Genomic DNA, 19,501 nt, shown 5'->3' with positions numbered 1-19,501 from the left:
AGGACTAACAGATGTATTGGAGCATAAGCTTTTGTGGGTAAATATTCACTTCGTCAGATGCATGTAGTGGAAACTTCCAGAGGCAGGTATAAATATGCAGGCAAGAATCAGTCTAGAGATAATGAGGTTAGTTCAGTCAGGGAGGATGAGGACCTCTTCTAGCAGTTGTATAATATAATACTGAATTATATTAAGTGTCACTTTTAATTCTAAAATGCAAATACTTGTGTGGTGGCTGCTATTTTGGCCAACACCTTAGGGATTGAACCAGGGACCTCCAAAGCTGAATAGCCAGTTCCTATAGCAGAAGCTGTAACAAACTCTTATCCCCTAAGGATTGAGCACAGAGGGGAACTGATAACACACATTCACCAGTGGGTTATACCAACATTTTCAAGGGCCATATGTGAAATACAGATCGGGATCCAGTGTTGAGCATTGCTGTATGCGGAATAGCACAGTTCTATCCTATTTTTTTTTCATGGCACTTGTATCCCTCTCCCTGGCAGAGAAACAAGGATATCTGTGAAATCTGAGTTGCAGGATTTTAAGGAAATGGCTACTTTGCCAAATATGTTAAAATATGCCAATAAAGCAATGTATTATTAAAAGGTTGTAGTGCGTATTTCCATTCTTGAAGTTTTACATAAGTTTTGCAACATTAATTCACCTCTAAAAGAAAAGTACTACTTAAGTCCTTTAACAAAATAAATCTGTTTACAAGAAGAGAGACTGTGAGCATCACGCCAAAGTGTCGTGTAATGACATCCACTACTGTGAATGAGAGCTTTATAAAGAGTAACTTTTCAGAGGAAGGTTATGCATTTAAAATCTTTTTGATTTTGTCGTTCAACTAAATGAGGATTTTTACACCTATTATTCTGACCAGCATGAAAATCCTGATAGGTGGTTCTCTTCCTACCGAAAGTTCTGCTTCAATGTATTTTCACATATTATTTAGTTACTTGATTAAGAAAGTAAATAGCAAAGTCTTGTTTTAGTGCTATGTGAGGATGTTTTGGATTAGCAAGATTATAGAAATATACTTGAAACGTATCAAGAGATTCAAGATTTCCCAATAGTAGTAATTACTGAAAATTCCCAAATGTTCCTCTCAGTCTTGGAAAAGCCCCAAACACTTCATTAAAATGCTTACTACTGGCACTTTACTTAAAGAAAAACACCATAATTGGAAAAGCAGCAGATTTTTTTTTCTAGTTGCCTTCGGCCTCTGAAAAATTCCATTGTAAATGTATACAGTATATGTTTGATCTTGAGCTTTGATTATTTATTCGGAGTGATTTAAAATTTGTAAGGCAAACTGCTTATAAAATTAATTAGTATCTAATTACACTTAAACTTTGCTGCTTTTACTTAAATCACTAATATTAAAGTGCTTACCAATGGAAAACAGGGGCACAGAGAGGCTAAGTGAACTGCTCAAGTTCACACAGGAAATCTGTGGTGGAGAAGGGAATTAAATCCAGGTGTCTCAAATGCCGGGATACTGCCCTAATAACGAGACTATCCTTCATTCCATGAAAATGGCAGATTTGTGGATTAAATAAGTATGAATTAGTGGCTTTCTACTGTGTTTTAAATACAGGAGAAGATGGTAGGCCTGCTTTTTGTGTACTTCTCATGGTAGCACCGGCACTGACTTCAGCAGGGATGAAAAGCATTTGGAGAAGTATTTGTTTAGTTAACAGCTGTTAATAAGCGATCAGAAGAGCTTTCAAACATTGCTACTGTTCTGGTGCAATACATCAAAGAATAGTGGTTTTGTTTTTTTTAGGGGAGAAAGAAGAAAAGCTTGGGTGATGGGTGTCTTCTAAAACATTTAGCATTCCAAAGCCATTCTCAACAAGATTATAATAATTCAGCTAAAATTCTGGTCCTATTAGAGTTGAAAATCTCTTAAGCTCTACACTGAAACTTGGAATTTTGCATAGACAGGCAATTGTTTAAAAATGAATGATCATATTTATTTTAAAAACTGATTATATTCATGACTATATACCAAACTGTGAAACTAAGCTCACGCTGCACTTCAGACTGTTGCAAAATCTTTATACTTGTCAATATACATTTTAAGCCACTGGATGTTTTCCTAGGTCCTGGTTATGAGAACTGATCTGTTTTTTTTCACTTTAGCTGAGTTTTACTGTACAAGAAAGTGAAGACTGATAGCAGTGGGTGGCATAGCCAAACAAACTGTAGGCTAGTGAAGTTATGATTTTTTCCCTCCTCTGTTATCTTATATGTATGTCAGCCATGCCCTGTACAAACATTCCTATTCTAGGGCTAGTTAAATGAAATAGTTTGTGATGTGGACATATGTTCATTGCAAAGCACTTAAAACCAAGTCCTATGAGGAGCTAAATATTCTCAACTCTCACCTGCAGATTATTTTTATCCTGAGGTTACTTCTGTCTACATTTTAGTGTTTCTCATTTATAGCTTGTCCTAGATAAGACTGCTGAGCCTAATAATAACAAATTCTTGCTTTACCTATTCAAACCACTGTACAAACATTAATTAAAACACAAAGCTATTATATGTCATGATCTCTGTGCCCACTGGAGAAAATTACCTGAACATAAATCCTCATTAGCCAATTGGATCACAGTTGTTGGCAGAGCCAGTTTATGAAATGGAACAATCCAAGAACAGGGTTTTTTTTTCCTACAGCCTACGTGCAAAATTACAAGGCTGAGAAGGTTCTGCAAATCCAGCAATATGGCTTATCTCTTGGGATGTGATCCTGTGCAATGCTGAGTGCCTTTAACTCTCCTAGTGGAATTTAACAAGCATTCCTAACCTAAGATGTACCTAGAAATGTACAGAGGGACACAAAGTTTATAATATGTTATCTCTTAAACAGTGTGTGGTTTTTAGGTTTCTGAAAGGTAGGAAACATCCAATTTTAATAAATGTTTCCAATAATGCTGTAAGTTGCTTAAGTGATCTATTTAATATATAAATGTATATGGTAGCTTGTGGGTATTCCTATCTATGATTTGGTTTCTCTCATTGATAATTAATTCAGGATAAAATGTGGATTAACTCAACCTCTTATAAATGCTATGTATTGTTAACATTACTATATTGCCAATGTTCACAGCACTGTATGCAGATAAATATCATCTAACCTCAGCCAGAAACTGTTCCTAGTACATTTATCCTCCAGACATAAACATTTGTCTGTGACATTTAAAACCTCCTCAATATTGTATTTATTAAAGAACTGTTGAACATGAGGTCTTCTAGACACCAGCATAGTTACAGTATATATACAATATACCCCATGGAGTTTCACTGTTGTGAACGAATGGAGAATCGGGCTTATAATGCATAACCCACTCTCGTTCCTGTCCTCCTAAAACACAAACCAAACTAAAAATTGTATTAGATTAATGAAACAATCCTTCGTGTGCGTTCTGATTTGACAGCATGGGTTGCTAGTCTTCTGGGAGCAAATTTTTCATGTTTTCAAGATCACCTAAAATAATAATACTTTTGACACTGTTTTTCTTGTGTTCTGTAGTCTGCAATGCGTATAAGTTCTGGACAGTACAACCTTTCATGTTTTTCCTAGAATCTTGGAAAGGTTTAGATTGATTTCCTTAGCCTTATGACACTGAGTGGGCACTGTAGCATCACCTTACAGTGGAAAATGGATTGACTCTGTGTTGGCCTCTGTTTCCAGTGTTCATGAAAAAAATAGTAACACCTTTTCTCTGTTGTGTGCTATGATTCAGCTGTTCATTTTGTAATCCACTGTTGTCAATATACATTGTTCCTACAAATTTCAATGTTTCTAACTTTGGAGTTTTGTGGGTTTTTTAGTTCTATATCTTATGGTTCTGTAACACTGAACAAACCAAATTCAGTATTAAATTTTCTACCTCCCATCAAGCTGTGTAAAGCAGCAACGGGAAACTTGTAAAGCAACTTGATATCTATACTTCTAATAATCATAAAATTTAAAATGAGTGCATTATGCTCACAAATATCTGATTGAAGTACCATATATTAATATTTTTTCTTTAGGGTTTTGGTATATGAGGTATAAGTATTGCCGTATGAGCACTACAGGTGAAATCCCAGGCCCACTGAAGTCAGTGGGGAGAAGTCATTTCTATAGCTATGTATCTTGTATAATATTAATAATTGTTGTATCCTGTGACATACTGAATGTCTTTTTAATCACAGACTGCAATAAAAGGTGGTGTACTTTGGAAAGTGGCTTCTTGAGTTACTATGAAAATGATAAAACAACCACTCCTAATGGTATGATTGACATCAGTGAAGTTATCTGTCTTGTGGTGCACAAAGAAGACTCCTTTTTAAATACAGGGTAGGTTCCAAAATTAGTCATTCAAAATAAATGAAGACATTTTCTAGCCTTTGTCCTAGGAAGTGACAACGTGTTCACTCTTGCATCACATGTTCCTGGACTCTTAGAAAAGAGCTAGCTGTTTTATGTGGGTGACAAGAAATAACTAAGTGGTCTTCGGCCATTTTTTTTATTAGTAGACAATAAAAATTTTATGCAGGGTAACTTTGAAAGGGCAGCATAAATTAAAGTAAGGAAGTCCACATTTTCTGTAGAAGGAATTTATCCTTAATATACAAATTGCTAAATGATAATAAATTGGAACATTCATTTCGGAGACTGTCCTCTCCCCTAGGCCAAAGCATTTGGGTTGTGCCTTTCTTCCTGCAAAAAAAGATGGCCAGTTCAGAGACGTCCAACAGTCTCTAGGATTTGATCATGTATCTTCCAACCCAGGGCTCACTTCTTCTGAACTGTACCTCACAGCATGACTATTGAAGAGTTAAGTAATTTCTGAAGAGTATGTACTTTCCAGGATAATAGATACTGTTCTGGCTACATAAAAGACTTCCCCTCTATTGATTTATGCGAGAGTCTGGACACACATCTCCTTCAAGTGTCAACTCAGAGAGCGAATGGCCTAGAAAGCCAGGCATTCTTGATCTTCTGGATTTCTTATGCTGTAGGTTAAAACTACATATTGACGTGTCTCTGTGTCAAACACCGTCATGAATGCAGTCTCATCTAAATCTCTGGTAAATGTCTCCACAGTATTGGGTTTCCTTAAGGAAACACATATTCAAATGAACAATCAGGCCTAACTTCCCTACTTTGGATCTACTCACAGTGCTACAAGTTGACGTGAAGCATCTGTTCAAATCAATGGCATGTATAAAACCCTTAATTCCTTTTCCTAAAGCCCTGCATCCTGGTCACAACTGCATTTGCAAAAAGTGTCTTCAATCTGTGTCTTAGAAAATGTGACCTTTACTGAGAGACTCTGTTGCCTAGTGGATAGAGCCCTGGACTTGGACTTGAGAGATGTGGGATCTATTCCTGGCTCTGCTACTGGTCTGCTGTGTGACCTTAGGCAAGTCACTTCCCTTCTCTGTGCTTCAGTTTCCTCACCTGTAAAATGAAGCTAATGATGCTGAACTCTGTTATAAAACACTTTGAGATCTACAGATGGAAAGGGCTTGATAAGAGCTGAGTGTTAGCATAATGGATCGACTAAATGAACTCTTTAAGATGCCTTCCACCCCTATGTTTTTATGATTCTCATTGTTTATTATTTATGTTTTGTGAGGATAAGAATGGTCACATGGCTTAGGCTCTAAACTTGGATTTGGGGAATACATATGCACTTCCCAGATCTGTCACACAAACATCTTGTGCAATTTGGCTCCCATCCTAGTGACTAGGGATGATATTTCTGCCCTGCTTCTGTTTTTCAGATTTTCAGAAAGCACAGTGGTGGGAACATACATGTATCTAGACTGACAGTAGAACTAGTTGAAATCATTTCAAAGGTTGGGGGGGAGGGGGAGAAATTTTTTTCCCTACTTTTTGACTGACGAGATAGAAAAGGTAGTCCATTGTACTCCAGAGTCTGTCTTTCACTACAGAACTTTAACTCTTCTTGCCCTAGATCTTAGGAAATTATTCTTCCCTCATTTTGCCCAAAGCCTTAATGCACAGGGAAAAAACACGTCATGCAATGCAGTGAAATCTTGTCTTCATTGAAGTCAATGGCATAACACCCGTGGACTTCAGTGGTGCCAGAATTTCACCTTAGATGTGTGAAGAGAAGTTAAAGGATACCTTAACAAAGCAAGAAAAACTCTCTCACATCATCTTCATCTATTTGCATCCAAAACCTCCAGAGGAAGTGCCAGTAGTGAAGCCACAGAGGCACTGATTCCAAAAAGAATCAAAACCCATTTAGCAAGTTTCAGGACAGTATCCTGAGTGGAAAGGACATTGAAACCCACAAAGGAAATCTATAAAGCTAACACCTGCTGATGCATGAACACATTCATGAATTTCAACAATCTTGGCCTTCGTTTCTTTGCAAAAGCATTATTTGGCAGGAAGGTGCTCTACGGCGCCCAAAATAAATAAATACTACTACTACTAATCTCTCCCTAATTAATTCTACCTTACCAATTGTATCTGCCTGGGTGGAAGGTCTAGAGTTGAAAACTTCTTGCCTCATTTCCTTTCTGGGAATGATATTTCCTTCAGTCCACCCACCCTTTGTTGGGTGACTATCTGATGGCCTATTTAATTTCATGTCTGTTCTTAATGGAGTGGAATAAGCTGTTACTGTTGAGATGCTTAGCCTACTAATAATAGGAATTTCCATATAACTTTGGAAGTGCTCACTTGGAATGAGGGTGGAGAGGCATGAACAATCTGCAAAGCTTGTAGACAAATCTGAACTGCCTCCAGTATTTGCAAGAAGAGTCACAACCCAAATGTGTCGGGCTAGGGGAAGAAGTCAAAGAGAGGAAATCTTGGCTAGGAATTCAGGCTGATTTTCTTTGATAATGGCAGCATCATTATTTTTATGTTACTATTAGCAAAATGTGAATTTTAATTAGCCAACCTTTAAAATATTAGGTACTTTTTAATATTAGTAAGGAATCATTTGCAACGTCCTTTTCAGTGAGTAAACAGTTTGCTTATATTCAGCAAGAATAATATGTTTTAAATGTATTGAGACAATGATTTGACTTGAACTTATTTAAAGATCAAATAATACTCTTCCAATGAAATTTTCATTTCAACTTAATTCAAAGCCCAATATGCAATGGCTTCACAAAATATATTGACCTAAGAAGTACTGTAACCATCCTGCTATGACTATATAATATAAACTGTTTTATGGTATTAACTACTTTATATAATGTAATATTAAAAAAAAATGCAGATGAATTTCCATAGGAATGAGAGTATATGAGAGAGAGAGAAAAATTGAGCTCTTGGCTATTTCATATTATCCTAAATACAACTGCCTTTTTTATTCTCTTGCTTGCTTTAGGGCCATTTTTACCTTTGAAATCTACTTACTGTCAGAACGTGTTTTTCTATTTGGTGCTGAAACTGCACATTCACAGAGAAAATGGACCTGGGCAATAGCCAAGGTAATGCTGATAATTATCTGTTCAAGTTAGGCCAAGAGCCTTTACATAAGATATAAAGTGGCATTGTTAGCTTAGAATCGTCTGGGAAACCATTCTTTAATGTAGGTTGATGAATACTGATCTATCTGGAGTGCAAAGGCTTTCTATGCAGCAGAAGAAAATATCTACTGTTATGGAAATGTGTGTTGAGATAATGCAATGAAACAGAAGGCAAATTGGTATGCAACATTCTAACACTGACCTTAAGAATGCGGTTGTATATGTGCTAGTGTCTCAGTAGGTGTTAGTATCAATGGACACTGATCCATTCAATAGGAGCTTACATCAGCTGAGCAGTATGGTTACAATTATGCTTTTCACATATTTTCTACTGAAATAAAACATGGTACCTAAAGGTTACATTACTTATAATAAAAATAGATCACTGACTTTGCAAGCTTAAAGAGACCAGAATTGGAAAAATGTACTATTCCTGACTTTACATTTTGGTTTTTAGGATTTAACGTATGTATTTACTTTATATCCTTATTAAGGGGTGCAATATCTATCTATATTGTCACCTCATCCCCATTTAATACATATACATATACAAAATAATAATGCCTAACTTTGGTATTTGCAGTGGCTTATTTTTTCTCATTTTTCTTGGCAGCATTTTGTTCCCTTTGTGGCTGAATGTTTGTTAAAGAGAGACTATGATCTGATTGGCCAGCTGTACTACAAAGATTGCCATAATCTTGATCAGTGGAGAAAAGGCTGGTTTGCTATAGATAAGTCAAGTCTACATTTTTGTCTTGAAATGGAGAATGCTCAAGAGGATTCAATACATCTAAGGAGACTGCAGGAGCTAAGTAAGATTTCAGAGAATATTTGAAATGTATTAGCGTGTGTTCTAAGAAACTTATTCTGATCTCTGCTTTTAGGAATATCTGCATAACATTAAAATCATGAATGTCAAGGAATTCAGTGCACACATCACCATTGCGTGCACCCAATGCCATCCCCATCCACTCTCATACAGTGTTGTCTGTATCTATATTTGTTTCTCTCTTTCCATTGGTTGCCCAGATTAAAGCTATTTTCATAGCATCATAGTTAGTAAACCTAGTCTGGTCTAGTTTTAGTGGTATCTTTCTTACAAGAGTGCAGGATCATAGAATAATATATGACCTATTGGGTCTGTTGTTTTTTTTCCTGTCAATGCAGAAACATTCAATGTGTATTCTTGAGACGATTGACTGGTCTGGTTTTGAAGTATGCAAATTTACTGGAAAATAATAGTCCTCTTGGAAAACTATTTCACCATCTAGTGTTTTTCACTCATCTGTTACTTTCGTATCAAATGTTCCTTTGCTCAATTTCATGATGCGAGGAAGATAGGAATATATTTATTTAATACATTCTGTAGTATATTACACTGTGCTCAATAATAGAGTAATTAGGTTTTGGAGCCATCTTTAGTTTTATAATATAACTATACATAGGAGGGCAACATGGAATATAGGGACGGGGGTGGGAAAGGTTAGTAATTATGCTTCTCATAAATTTTATTATCTCTTTATATATAGTTCTTCATACATGCTATTCTTCTTATCTATTTGTAGCTCTATCCATCTGCACAGCTATTATATCTGAGACTGTTTTCCACTCCAAGCAGGAACTAACTTAAAAGCCAGCAGACCTCTTGGCCTCCTTTAATTTCCCCATCAGTACTGTGAAAGGCACCTATTTCTTCCTGAATTCACATACCTCTGGCTCTCATTTAATCTTTGGAATACTTTCTGAGCTTGCCTTACAGTTGTCAGGTCTGTTTACATCAAAATCTGCAACAATTGCATTGGCATTAGTTATATGAGAATTCAGAATTTCAGGGTTTTTTGCATTTGCCTGTGCAAGGATGCATGTAGGCCTAATTTTTGAATATTGGTCCTTTGGCAAGTAGTATTTCTTCCATTCTGGCAATGGAATGGACATCTTGTAATACTAGTCATATAATTTCTTCTAAAATCCTAGGTACCCAGACTGTCCATCCTCCTTAGATTCTGACTTTTAAATTGCCAAAAAGTAAGGGTCTTTTGCGCTACTGAGGAAATTGAGAGAGATACTGATCAGTGAAGTTTGCAAAATAATGACTCTTCAGAGTCACTTGCCACTTTTTCTCCCATCTTCCATGTGTTCAAGCAACAGTGAATTTAAATGAGTTATTATGTATATGTGACACAAAAATGGAAGCTGCTGGCATTTGATACATGCACCAGGATACACTTATTGAACTTGATTGAAATTCAAGATTTTGCTGTCTCTTGAGGTAGGTAATAACATGAAGATGTTCCACAGACCCTTTGCAAGAGATTACCTATTCAGAGAGCCCAGTTTGTAGATAGACACAAAAATGCTTCAACTGAGTTTTACCTATCAAACCTTTTACTGATTAGATAATACTGCTTATAAAAATATAGTGAAGTATGTTACATATACTCGATATGTATGCTTTACTCGATATGTATGCTTTACTCGATAGACACACAATATAAATCAACATAATCAAAATTGGAAATGGTCTTCACACTACACTAGTGAGTTTTCCTTCATAATATGATATTGTAAATATTCACAGCCATTGGAATGCATGCAAGCTGACAAGTTCCAGAATCCTGTTTACTTATGCCCCTGTTCAGTACTGTAACATGCTTTTTTTTCCAGGTTAAGGTTAATTTGATGTAGCAAAACAGTGAGGTGTGCTTTACATTAAAAATCTGCTTATTTTTACTTGGTTATTATCCAGGTTGTTTTTCCTGATATACTTTTGGATCTATTGGAGTTTGTTTTTATGCTTTAATAATTTGCCGTATGTTCACTTTTTCAAACTGCATGCTAAATTTAAAACATTTTGATGAGTTTCATGTTCCTTTGGTCATGTAAAATTTGTTACACATATTTCCAAGAGGAAAATGTCATTATGTTTTGTTTTCAGCAATCAGCAGTGTGATTCAAAATGGAGAAAAAATAGATGTCCTGTTGCTTGTTGAAAAAGGAAGGTAAAGTGTTCATTTGTATATTATCAATTTTAAAACTGTAGTAGATGTGGTCTGATTTTAGGCTGATTGGGTTTTAGGATTCTTGCTTATCTGTCATATTTTTGCAGTTATGGTTTCTAAGTAACCTGTGGCCTTTTAAAAGAAAAAAATTGCTCTGTTTATTAAGTAAATCTTAAGTTTGTGTCAGAAAATGCTAGCAGTGCATTTTAAGTAAATACAATTTTCATATTGAGAGATATTCTATCACTCGTATCTAGGCCTCTTCAGAAAGCACTAGTTTTCTTTCCCAAGTAGACAAAAAGAATGAGAACCCTTCTAAAAATTTCACAATGTTTATGTCTTTACATGACTACTATAGCCCAGCTTCTTTATTTAAATCAACTTAGAAGTAAGAGTAGAAGGTGGTATGTGCAGTTCATCCTTTTTATTCTTTATTTAATGCATGACTTTAATCAGTAACATACTGGTAGAAAAAGGACTTGTTGATACTAGTTGCAAGGGAATATTAGTGAAGCAATGTCTATTTCAAAGTAGAATTTTGTAGTTTTGATATCTAAACTGTTCAATTTTCCTTGTACAGACAAGGACAAGTATGCTCAATAACTGGTCAAAGCTACTTCTTGACTGATGTGAAACCTTTCTAGAATTAAGATGAAAAGCTTTCACATTCCTTAGCTATGGTTTAGTTGGATAAAACTAAGTGAAGAATGGCTTACCCAAGCCATTAGCAATTTCCTGCCAGCAAGATAGCTGAAGGAAAGCAAGCGTGATGAAAACAAAACTGACAAGATAGTGATAAGGGGTGTGAAAATGAGACTCTTTTCTTCATGCAAGGTTCAGACCTTAGGAAAACAGCACTGTATTGGAAGTCTAAAGACATTCTCAGATTAAGGGGAAAAACTCTCATCTGATGATGGGACTGTTGATAATTATATGATATTGAGGGAGTGAACGATGTGAAGGTAAGTACAGAAAACAATGGTACTCAAGCTAATGAACCATTTGGACATCTGGTGATGGCAGAAGATAGGTTGTTTTCTCTTTCTTTTGCGTGTGGGAGGAGACAACAATTGCAGAGTTGCATTTGTGAATTATTTGATTGTCATTTATAGCAAACCTCCAATATCATAAATACCTGTTACATCTATGTCCCAAGTAAATTATTAACTCATCTGTGTCTCCAGTATTTTAATTCTCTCATAAGCACTTTTTAATTTCCTAAAAATGTATTGCACAACATAACTGAATATGGCAACACAGATGGAAAACTCACACCTTTCCCTGAGCCTTTTTTTTAAATACACATATTGAAAGGTTCAGTGGTAAAACACACAGCCCAACTAGAGACAGTGGGTATGTTATTCAACCATAGTCCAACAGATTATACCATATATAATTTCAGATATATCCGTGCTCGGAAAAGCTGCTAGCTCTAAGTCAGATTTTATTATTGCTTTCATTATAATATTTCTGTCAAGCAGAGAAGTTTTCCCTGAACTGATTTGATAGTTTAATGGAAATTCTGAACTATTTGGAAGTAATTCCAGCAGGGGCATCAACTGACTTTTTATGGTGAGCATGAATATGTTGAATTTTTCTCCACTTTAGTGTGGCAGACTTCATTTAAATGCATAGTGTTCACATTATCTGAACCATTAAAAGCCATATGGATATAAGAGCTTTGACATAGTAATAGTTTCTTAGGATATTACTCCGTAATTATCCAGGTTTTCAGCATGCCTTCCAGATATCGTATCTGGTAGTGATAAGCAATATATTGTGGCATCATTTTGAAGAGTTAAAAATACTACTTTAGTATGGTGTCTATTCAGCTTTGATATGTGAAGACAGCAGATTAACCCATTAGTACATCTATATGGAATTCATCAATATTAGTATTGACCAAATGTGTGGTGGTGATGAAGCAGCAAAGCCTCCAGACTTTCATATTATGTCCATGAACTTGTGGTCATGTTTTTGTAGTGTACAATTTGCTAAATGGAGTTCCAGGGGCTTCTAGGCATGATAAATCTATATTCTGCTATATTGAAATCCTTGGTATTACTTCATAAGTCATTTAGAGAAAAACTGCACGGTCCAAAGTATCAATAAGTAGCTAATGGGAATGAGACAAGATGAGAAAAGTTTGTTACAGAGCTATTAGAACTTTGAAAGTGAACAAAACATAAAAAATATCTTTGCATCAGTGAATGAATCAAGATGGCAGATCTCTTGCCTCCTTTTTTTTTTTTTTTTTTTTTTCTCAAATACTGTTGGGGCAAGTAACAAAAATACATTGGGCGAAACTTGGCTCCAATGAAGTCAATAGGAGTTTTGCCATTGACTTTGATGGACCAGAATTTCATCACTTATGAAAATCTAAACCATTCAAATGAACAAGTAACACTGGCAAAGAAAGGAGAGGGGGAGGGTTTAACCTAGGGATCTGCTGGCCGCTGCTTTCTGCCACCTCCATTGGCCTGGAGAGGTGAACCGTGGCCAGTGAGAGCCCCGATCGGCCGAACCTGAGGATGCGGCAGGTAAGCAAACCAGACCGGCCCACCAGGGTGCTGATCTCTGTATTAGATATTCAATGATTCCATAGAGTTTAAAATCATGAAATTTTGGTGTAGACCCATTTATAAGCTAACCCCCAGTCTTTGATGTGTCACATTTTTACCAGAAATATTCAGCTTATTATCAAGTATATGCAGTACTTTTTTGAGTTAGCTTTTTAAACCCTTATTGCAAATCTGCCATTTTGATAGTATATTTTCATAACTGTACTTTAAAATGTTTGTTTACAGTATAGGACATTTGGAGAACATTTCATATCTATGCTGCTATGCAAAATGATTGTCAGTTTGTATGAAGGGCAGACATTTATAAACATAATGGAAAAAGGATTTGTTTTCAAAGATCGAAATTTATAAAAGAAATAATAAAGTCCATCTGAGAGTGTTATTGACAGATGATTCAATCCTGAGCAGAATGAAACACCAGCCCCTTTTACTGTTTGCTGATTTACTTTGTCTTAAGCTGTGACTGGATCTCTCTCTCTCTTTAGTAATGGGTTTTGTTGCTTTTTTACTGCTGTTTGCTGAAAAATGTGTGGGCAAAGAGATGAAAGTGACATCAGTTGATGATACGAGAGCTGCAAAGCTGTCCCCACAAATATATATAGTACTACAGAAAATCTTGTAAACTATATTACACTTATTCCCACATACTAGGGGATGCTTCAGAAACCATTCCCTCCACCCCCTTTCCTCTTCATACCACCTTGCCGTTGGTTTGTAACATCACATTCTTACAGACATACAAAAAAATGGCTTAGGGTTAGTAAAATGTCTCATCTGATTTATCAGGATAGGGTAAATTAAATCTTATTCGAGCCCTTGATCATGTCGATTCCATTCTAGGTGAGTGCGTGCCCATGTGCACAGTTGTCGGAGATTTTTGCCTTAGTGATAGTCATAGGGTTGGCTGTAGTGCCCCTTGAGTGCCATGCTCATGCACTGGTATATTCGGTGCTGCCAAACCTACACCCTTTCAGTTCCTTCATAACGCCTGTGATGGTTGGTCGGAGTGCCTTGTCTTGGATCGCAAGAGCATTAGCGGTTCTTACAGTCCATTGTTCTGTCTTTTTTATTGTTAGTTGATAGGTATTTAGCTAGACCTAGACCTTTAAGTTAACTGTTAGCATAGTAGTTTAGGGTTTAGAGTCCCAGTGGGGTCCCAGATCACGTCTGCTGTCAACGAAAGGAACGGACGATTAGCACACCAAAAAATAAAGATGGCAACAGGATGGACTGGTTTGGCAAGAAAATTTGACAGCTAGCCTGTAATTTTGGGTGTCTAACCATGAGCCCCTGCTAGGCCTCACACCTCAACTGCTAGAAGAGGGCCACATCCTCCCTGATTGAACTAACCTCATTATCTCTAGACTGATTCTTGCCTGCATATTTATAACTACCTCTGGAAATTTCCACTACAGTCATCTGACAAAGTGGGTATTCACCCACGAAAGCTTATGCTCCAATATGTCCGTTAGTCTATAAGGTACCAGGACTCTTTGTTGCTAGGCAGGAACAATTTCAACCTGTGAGACTCCATCAGCAAGTTCAAAGTGAGTCTTCCACAGGACCAAGCCCAGGAGTTTGCTGCCTTGGTGGAAGAGGGCAAAGCAGTGGTGAGAGGCACCCTCCAGGTGGCCTGGGACGCTATGGACTCAGCGGCCTGGGTAGTCACTGCAGTGGTGGTCATGAGGTGCACCGCCTGGTTACAGTCTTCTGGGCTGTCCCAGGAGATGCAGACTACCCTTCAGTACCTCCTGTTTGAGGGAGCAGGGCTCTTTTCAGAGCTGACTGATGCATTGCTCCATGGCCTTAAAAACTCCTGTGCCACCCTCCATTCCTTGGGCCTACACACCCCTCTGCAGGCTAGAAAGTTGTTGCGTCCCCCACTGTCTCTGCGTCCGTCGAGGTCTTGGGTGTGTCCTGATACAGCTCCTACTGGAAGAAGGACAGAGAGAAAGGATTTAAACACTGTCACCCTTCATCTTCCCATTCCTCTGCCCTGCCTGGTTCTTCCAGGGGTGAAGAAAGCAAGAAGCAGGCGTTTTGAGGATATGCCCAAGGATGGTGCCCCAGTCACTTCCCAGGACCAACCCCTCTGCTCTTTCCTCAACTGCCTACACCCCTTCCGGTTGGCCTGGTTGCGACTGACCTCAGATGTTGGGTGCTCGACATAATATCTTTGCCCTGCAATTTGTGGCCGACCCTCAGTCCCGCCCCCCCCTTCCCCGTCCCCCTTCAGGGACCCTTCTCATGGGCAACTCCTTGTTCAGGAGGTAGAGAACTGCCTGGGGCCAGTAGAGGAGGTCCCCCCAGACTTGAAGGGGTAAGGGTTCTATTCTCACTACTTCTCAATCGCAAAAGGGGCCTCAGACCCATTCTGGACCTGCTCTGCCTCAACAAGTCTCTCAAGAATTAAAATTTTACATGGTGTCTCTGGCCTCCATTATTCCCTCCCTGGATCTGGGAGACTGGTAAACTGCCCTTGACTTGAAGGGCACATGTTTCCATTTTCCCGGGGCACAGACATTTCCTCTGTTTTATGTTGGGCCACCACAATTTTCAATTCACAATGCTACCATTTAGGCTCTTGGCAGCCTCAAATGTTTACAAAGTGCATAGCTCCAATGGCCGCTTACCTGTAGCCCCGAGGGGTGCAAATATATTTGTACCTTGATGGCTGGCTTATAAAAGGCTGGTCCCAGGATCAGGTGCAACGGCATCTCAATCTGATTTTATTCAGCTGTCGCAACCTGCGGCTGTTAATAAACAAGAAAAAAATCAATCTTAATTGCAGTACAACTCACAGAGTTAAACAATGAACTCGACTCGACTCGACTCAGGCCAGAGCCTTCCTCCCCAAGGCTCAGTTCCAGGCAGAACAGGAAATGCCACTTTTTTCTACTTGATTCGGGGGATCAACAGAGGCTCTCTTTCGGATGCTTTTCAGCTCCCGTGGTAGGAGGCTGTCTTGTATGCCTTCCCTCCAGTGCCGCTAATTCACAGGGTCCTCATGAAAATCAAGTAGGGCAGGGCGAAGGTGATCTGCATCAGCACTGGTTTGTCATGCTGTTGGACCTCTTGGGGGCTACTCTATTACAGCTACCACTCCGGTGGGACCTGCTGTCCCAAAACCACGGCAGTCTTCTGCATCTGAATCTGACAGCGCTGCATCTGACAGCTTGGCTACTGCATGGTTAAATGTGGAGAGGCGGGAAGTGCTTGGCTGCTGTCCAGCAGGTCCTGTTGGGCAGCAGAAATCTCTCCACCAGAGCGACTTACATGGCCAAATGGAAGCGGTTCGCTTGTGAACCTTGGATAAAGGTATTTGGCTTGAGCGAACCTCGTGCAGTTGATCCTGGACTACCTTCTGCATCTCAAGCTCCAAGGCCTATCCCTTTCATCTGCCAAGGTCCATTTGGCCACTATTTCAGCCTTCTGTCTGCAGCTCAAGGGTTAGTCAGTTTTCACCCAGAACATGACTGCCAGGTTTCTCAAGGGCCTTGCCGCACATCAGGTACCCTGTTCTGCCATGAGACTTAAATCTTGTGTTGTCATGGCTCACAGGACCCCCTTCGAGCCTCTGGCTTCCTGCTCTCTCCTTCTCCTCTCCTGGAAGGTTGTGTTCCTAGTTGTGATAACATCTGCCCGCTGGGTAACTGAGATTAGGGTGCTTACCTCAAAGCCACCCTATACAGTTTTCTACAAAGACAAGGTCCAGCTGCGGCCTCACTTCGCTTTCCTGCCCAAGGTGGTCTCAGTTTCATATGGGCCAGGACATTTACTTACCTTCTTTTTTCAAAGCCATATTAGTCGAAGCAGGAATGTAGATTGCATTCCCTAGGTATCAGGAGGTCGCTCGCTTCCTACATTGAAAGGACCAAGCTATTCCGCAAGTTGACTCAATTGTTTGTTTCAGTGACCGACATGATGAAAGGTTGTCCAATATCTGCTCTAAGAATTTCTTCTTGGATAACCGCCTGCATTCGCTACTGCTATGATCAGGCAAAGGTGCCGCGTCTGACGATCATAATCATCCATTCATCCAGGGTGCAAGTTGTCACGGAGTCACCGGGCGATGCTCTGGAACTGCTCCCCACCAAGCCAGTCAGGACTTTGGGGAGCCTCCTCTCCCTTGGAGCAGACTTGTTCAGGGCAAGAAGCTCACACAGCTTCACCTCCTGGGTCTCTCCTTGGAGCATTCAGCATCCTCTGCCCCTCCGTGCGCTTCCCACAGCGAGTCCACCCCAGCGGAGTCCTGAGGAAGCCACCGGGTTCTGCACCCCCACTTTGCAGTTAGACGTGACTCTCAGCCAGCCAGTAAAACAGAGGTTTATTCGATGACAGGAACAGGGTCTAAAACAGAGCTTGTAGATACGGCGAACCGGACCCCTCGGCTGGGTCCATTCTAGGGGGCAGTGAGCCAGACCCCCAGGTCTTCCCTCAGCCAGCTCCAGACTAACAACCGCTCCCAGCCCCTCCTCTCTGCTCAGCCCCTTTCCCGGGCCAGGAGGTCACCTGATTCCTTTGTCTCCAACACCTTCAGCTGGCACCTTTGCAGAGGAGGGGCCCAGGCCATCAGTTGCTAGGAGACAGAGTGTCAGGCATTTAGGTGCACTGGCCCTTTGCTCTGCCAGATACTTAAGAACTGCCATGGGGACACTGAGGCACCAACACAGTATTCAGAGAAAACATTAAGAACTTTCCCAGTTCATCACACAAGTCTCTTCAACAGCTTTCCCTGCCCATGTGCCTATCCAGGACATCTGTAGGGCGGCCACCTGGTTGTCCGTCCACATGTTCACATACTATTACACACTTACCAAGCAGGCCCTGGGTGATGCTGGCTTCAATAGAGCAGTACTGCAATCCACTAGGCTGTGAACTCTGAGCCCACCTCCAAGGATATTGCTTGAGAGTCACCTAGAATGGAATTGACATGAGCAAGCCCTGGAAGAAGAAAAAATGGTTACCTACCTTTCTGAGATGTTCCTTATGTCCATTCCATTACCCACCCTCCTACCCCTCTTTCAGAGTTGCCGGCAAGAAGGAATTGAGAGGGTGTAGGGTCTGCAGCACCTAATATACCAATGCATGAGCACGGCAGTCAAGAGGGGTGCTATAGCTGACCCTACTGATACTGCTAAGGCAAAAATCTCTAATGACTGCATGTGGGCACGCACACACCTACAATGGAATGGACATGAACAATACATCTCAAAGAACAACAGTTACAAAAAGGTAGGTAACTGCTTTTTTTTTTTTTAAATACATAGATAGCACTGTTAGCTGAACGCTAACATTTTGACTGTCTCATAAGATTTAGATTAGAGCTGGGCAAGAAAAGAGTTTGTAATTCAAGTAAGTAAATTAGTTGAAAAATACATTTTTTTCAGTGAACCAAAAATATTTGCTAATTTGGCGAATAGTTTTGATGGGGGGAAAAACTGAAAAAATCATCATCATAAAAATAATAATGTAATTTTGTAAAGCTCAAAATGTTTCAGTTTCGACATCTCATTTTGAATCGAGATTTTTCTAAACAAAATGTCATTTTGAATTGACGGTTTAGTTCCAAAACGTTTGATCAAAATGAAATTAAAATTTGGGGGGAGGGAGTAATTTTGGTTCAAAACAAACTGCATTTTTTTCAGTTCGCCCACAGAACTGAAAAATCAATTATGTGCTCAGGTCTAATTTAAATACAACTTTAATCCTCCTCCAGGTCACCACTGCTCCCTGAGCAAATATATTAGAGTCCAGTGATTTTAGGGGGGCTGGAGGTGGGGTAGTAGCCATGGCTGGATTTCATTTTCCCCTCTCCCCCTGTTTGGTGCTGTTATACATGCTGAAACTGCTTTTCCAGCTACTCCTGCCTGCTTGACTGTCTCTGCCGTGGAGTTTGAGATAAGGTCAATGCTATATTTTTGAGAGAAGTTTGAATACCTGCTTTCATAAGGCCAGAAGGCACCTCCTGCATAACATAATCCAGTGCCCTATCCAGCAATTGTAGTCATGTTCTGCTATAGTAGCAGAATTTTCTAGCCATGGAATCCTGGAAACCACAAGGCTCTCATCAAAATATAGCTCTCCTTTTCTTCATTCTTTGTTACAAGGAAGCCAATGCCACGTTCGCTCCTTTATTAGAATTAGGATCTATTATGACAGCTTTCAAATTTTAGAAAACAAGGTGAATTATCAAGTTACAACATATTTTGGTATGCCACTTGGTGACTCTGAGCTGAGTGGAATAACTGGAAGAGTTGAAGATATTTGTACCGACAGTATCCTGCTTTCCTATGTGTATTAGAATCTGTGAGTAGTAGAGAAGAATTTATTGAGGTTTCCATTCACTTCCTTTGAGCAATATTCAACCACAGGGTAAATCCTGGTATTTTTCAG

At 39.3% G+C, this 19,501-nt stretch overlaps 1 protein-coding gene across 2 annotated transcripts in view; it reads left to right on the top strand.

The window, feature by feature from the left end:
- ARAP2 (ArfGAP with RhoGAP domain, ankyrin repeat and PH domain 2) overlaps positions 1–19,501 on the top strand; it is a 210,458-nt gene that overhangs the window by 115,518 nt on the left and 75,439 nt on the right. For both annotated transcript variants that reach the window (XM_030564509.1, XM_030564510.1), the window contains 4 exons: positions 4,216–4,360; positions 7,383–7,485; positions 8,138–8,336; positions 10,460–10,523. In XM_030564509.1, the coding sequence (XP_030420369.1) occupies positions 4,216–4,360; positions 7,383–7,485; positions 8,138–8,336; positions 10,460–10,523 (511 nt within the window). The remainder of the gene's footprint in view (positions 1–4,215; positions 4,361–7,382; positions 7,486–8,137; positions 8,337–10,459; positions 10,524–19,501) is intronic.

The sequence above is a fragment of the Gopherus evgoodei genome, chromosome 5 (assembly GCF_007399415.2).
Source record: "Gopherus evgoodei ecotype Sinaloan lineage chromosome 5, rGopEvg1_v1.p, whole genome shotgun sequence".
In the NCBI taxonomy this organism is placed as follows: domain Eukaryota; kingdom Metazoa; phylum Chordata; order Testudines; family Testudinidae; genus Gopherus; species Gopherus evgoodei.
This window is presented reverse-complemented; position numbering and strand designations above follow the sequence as displayed.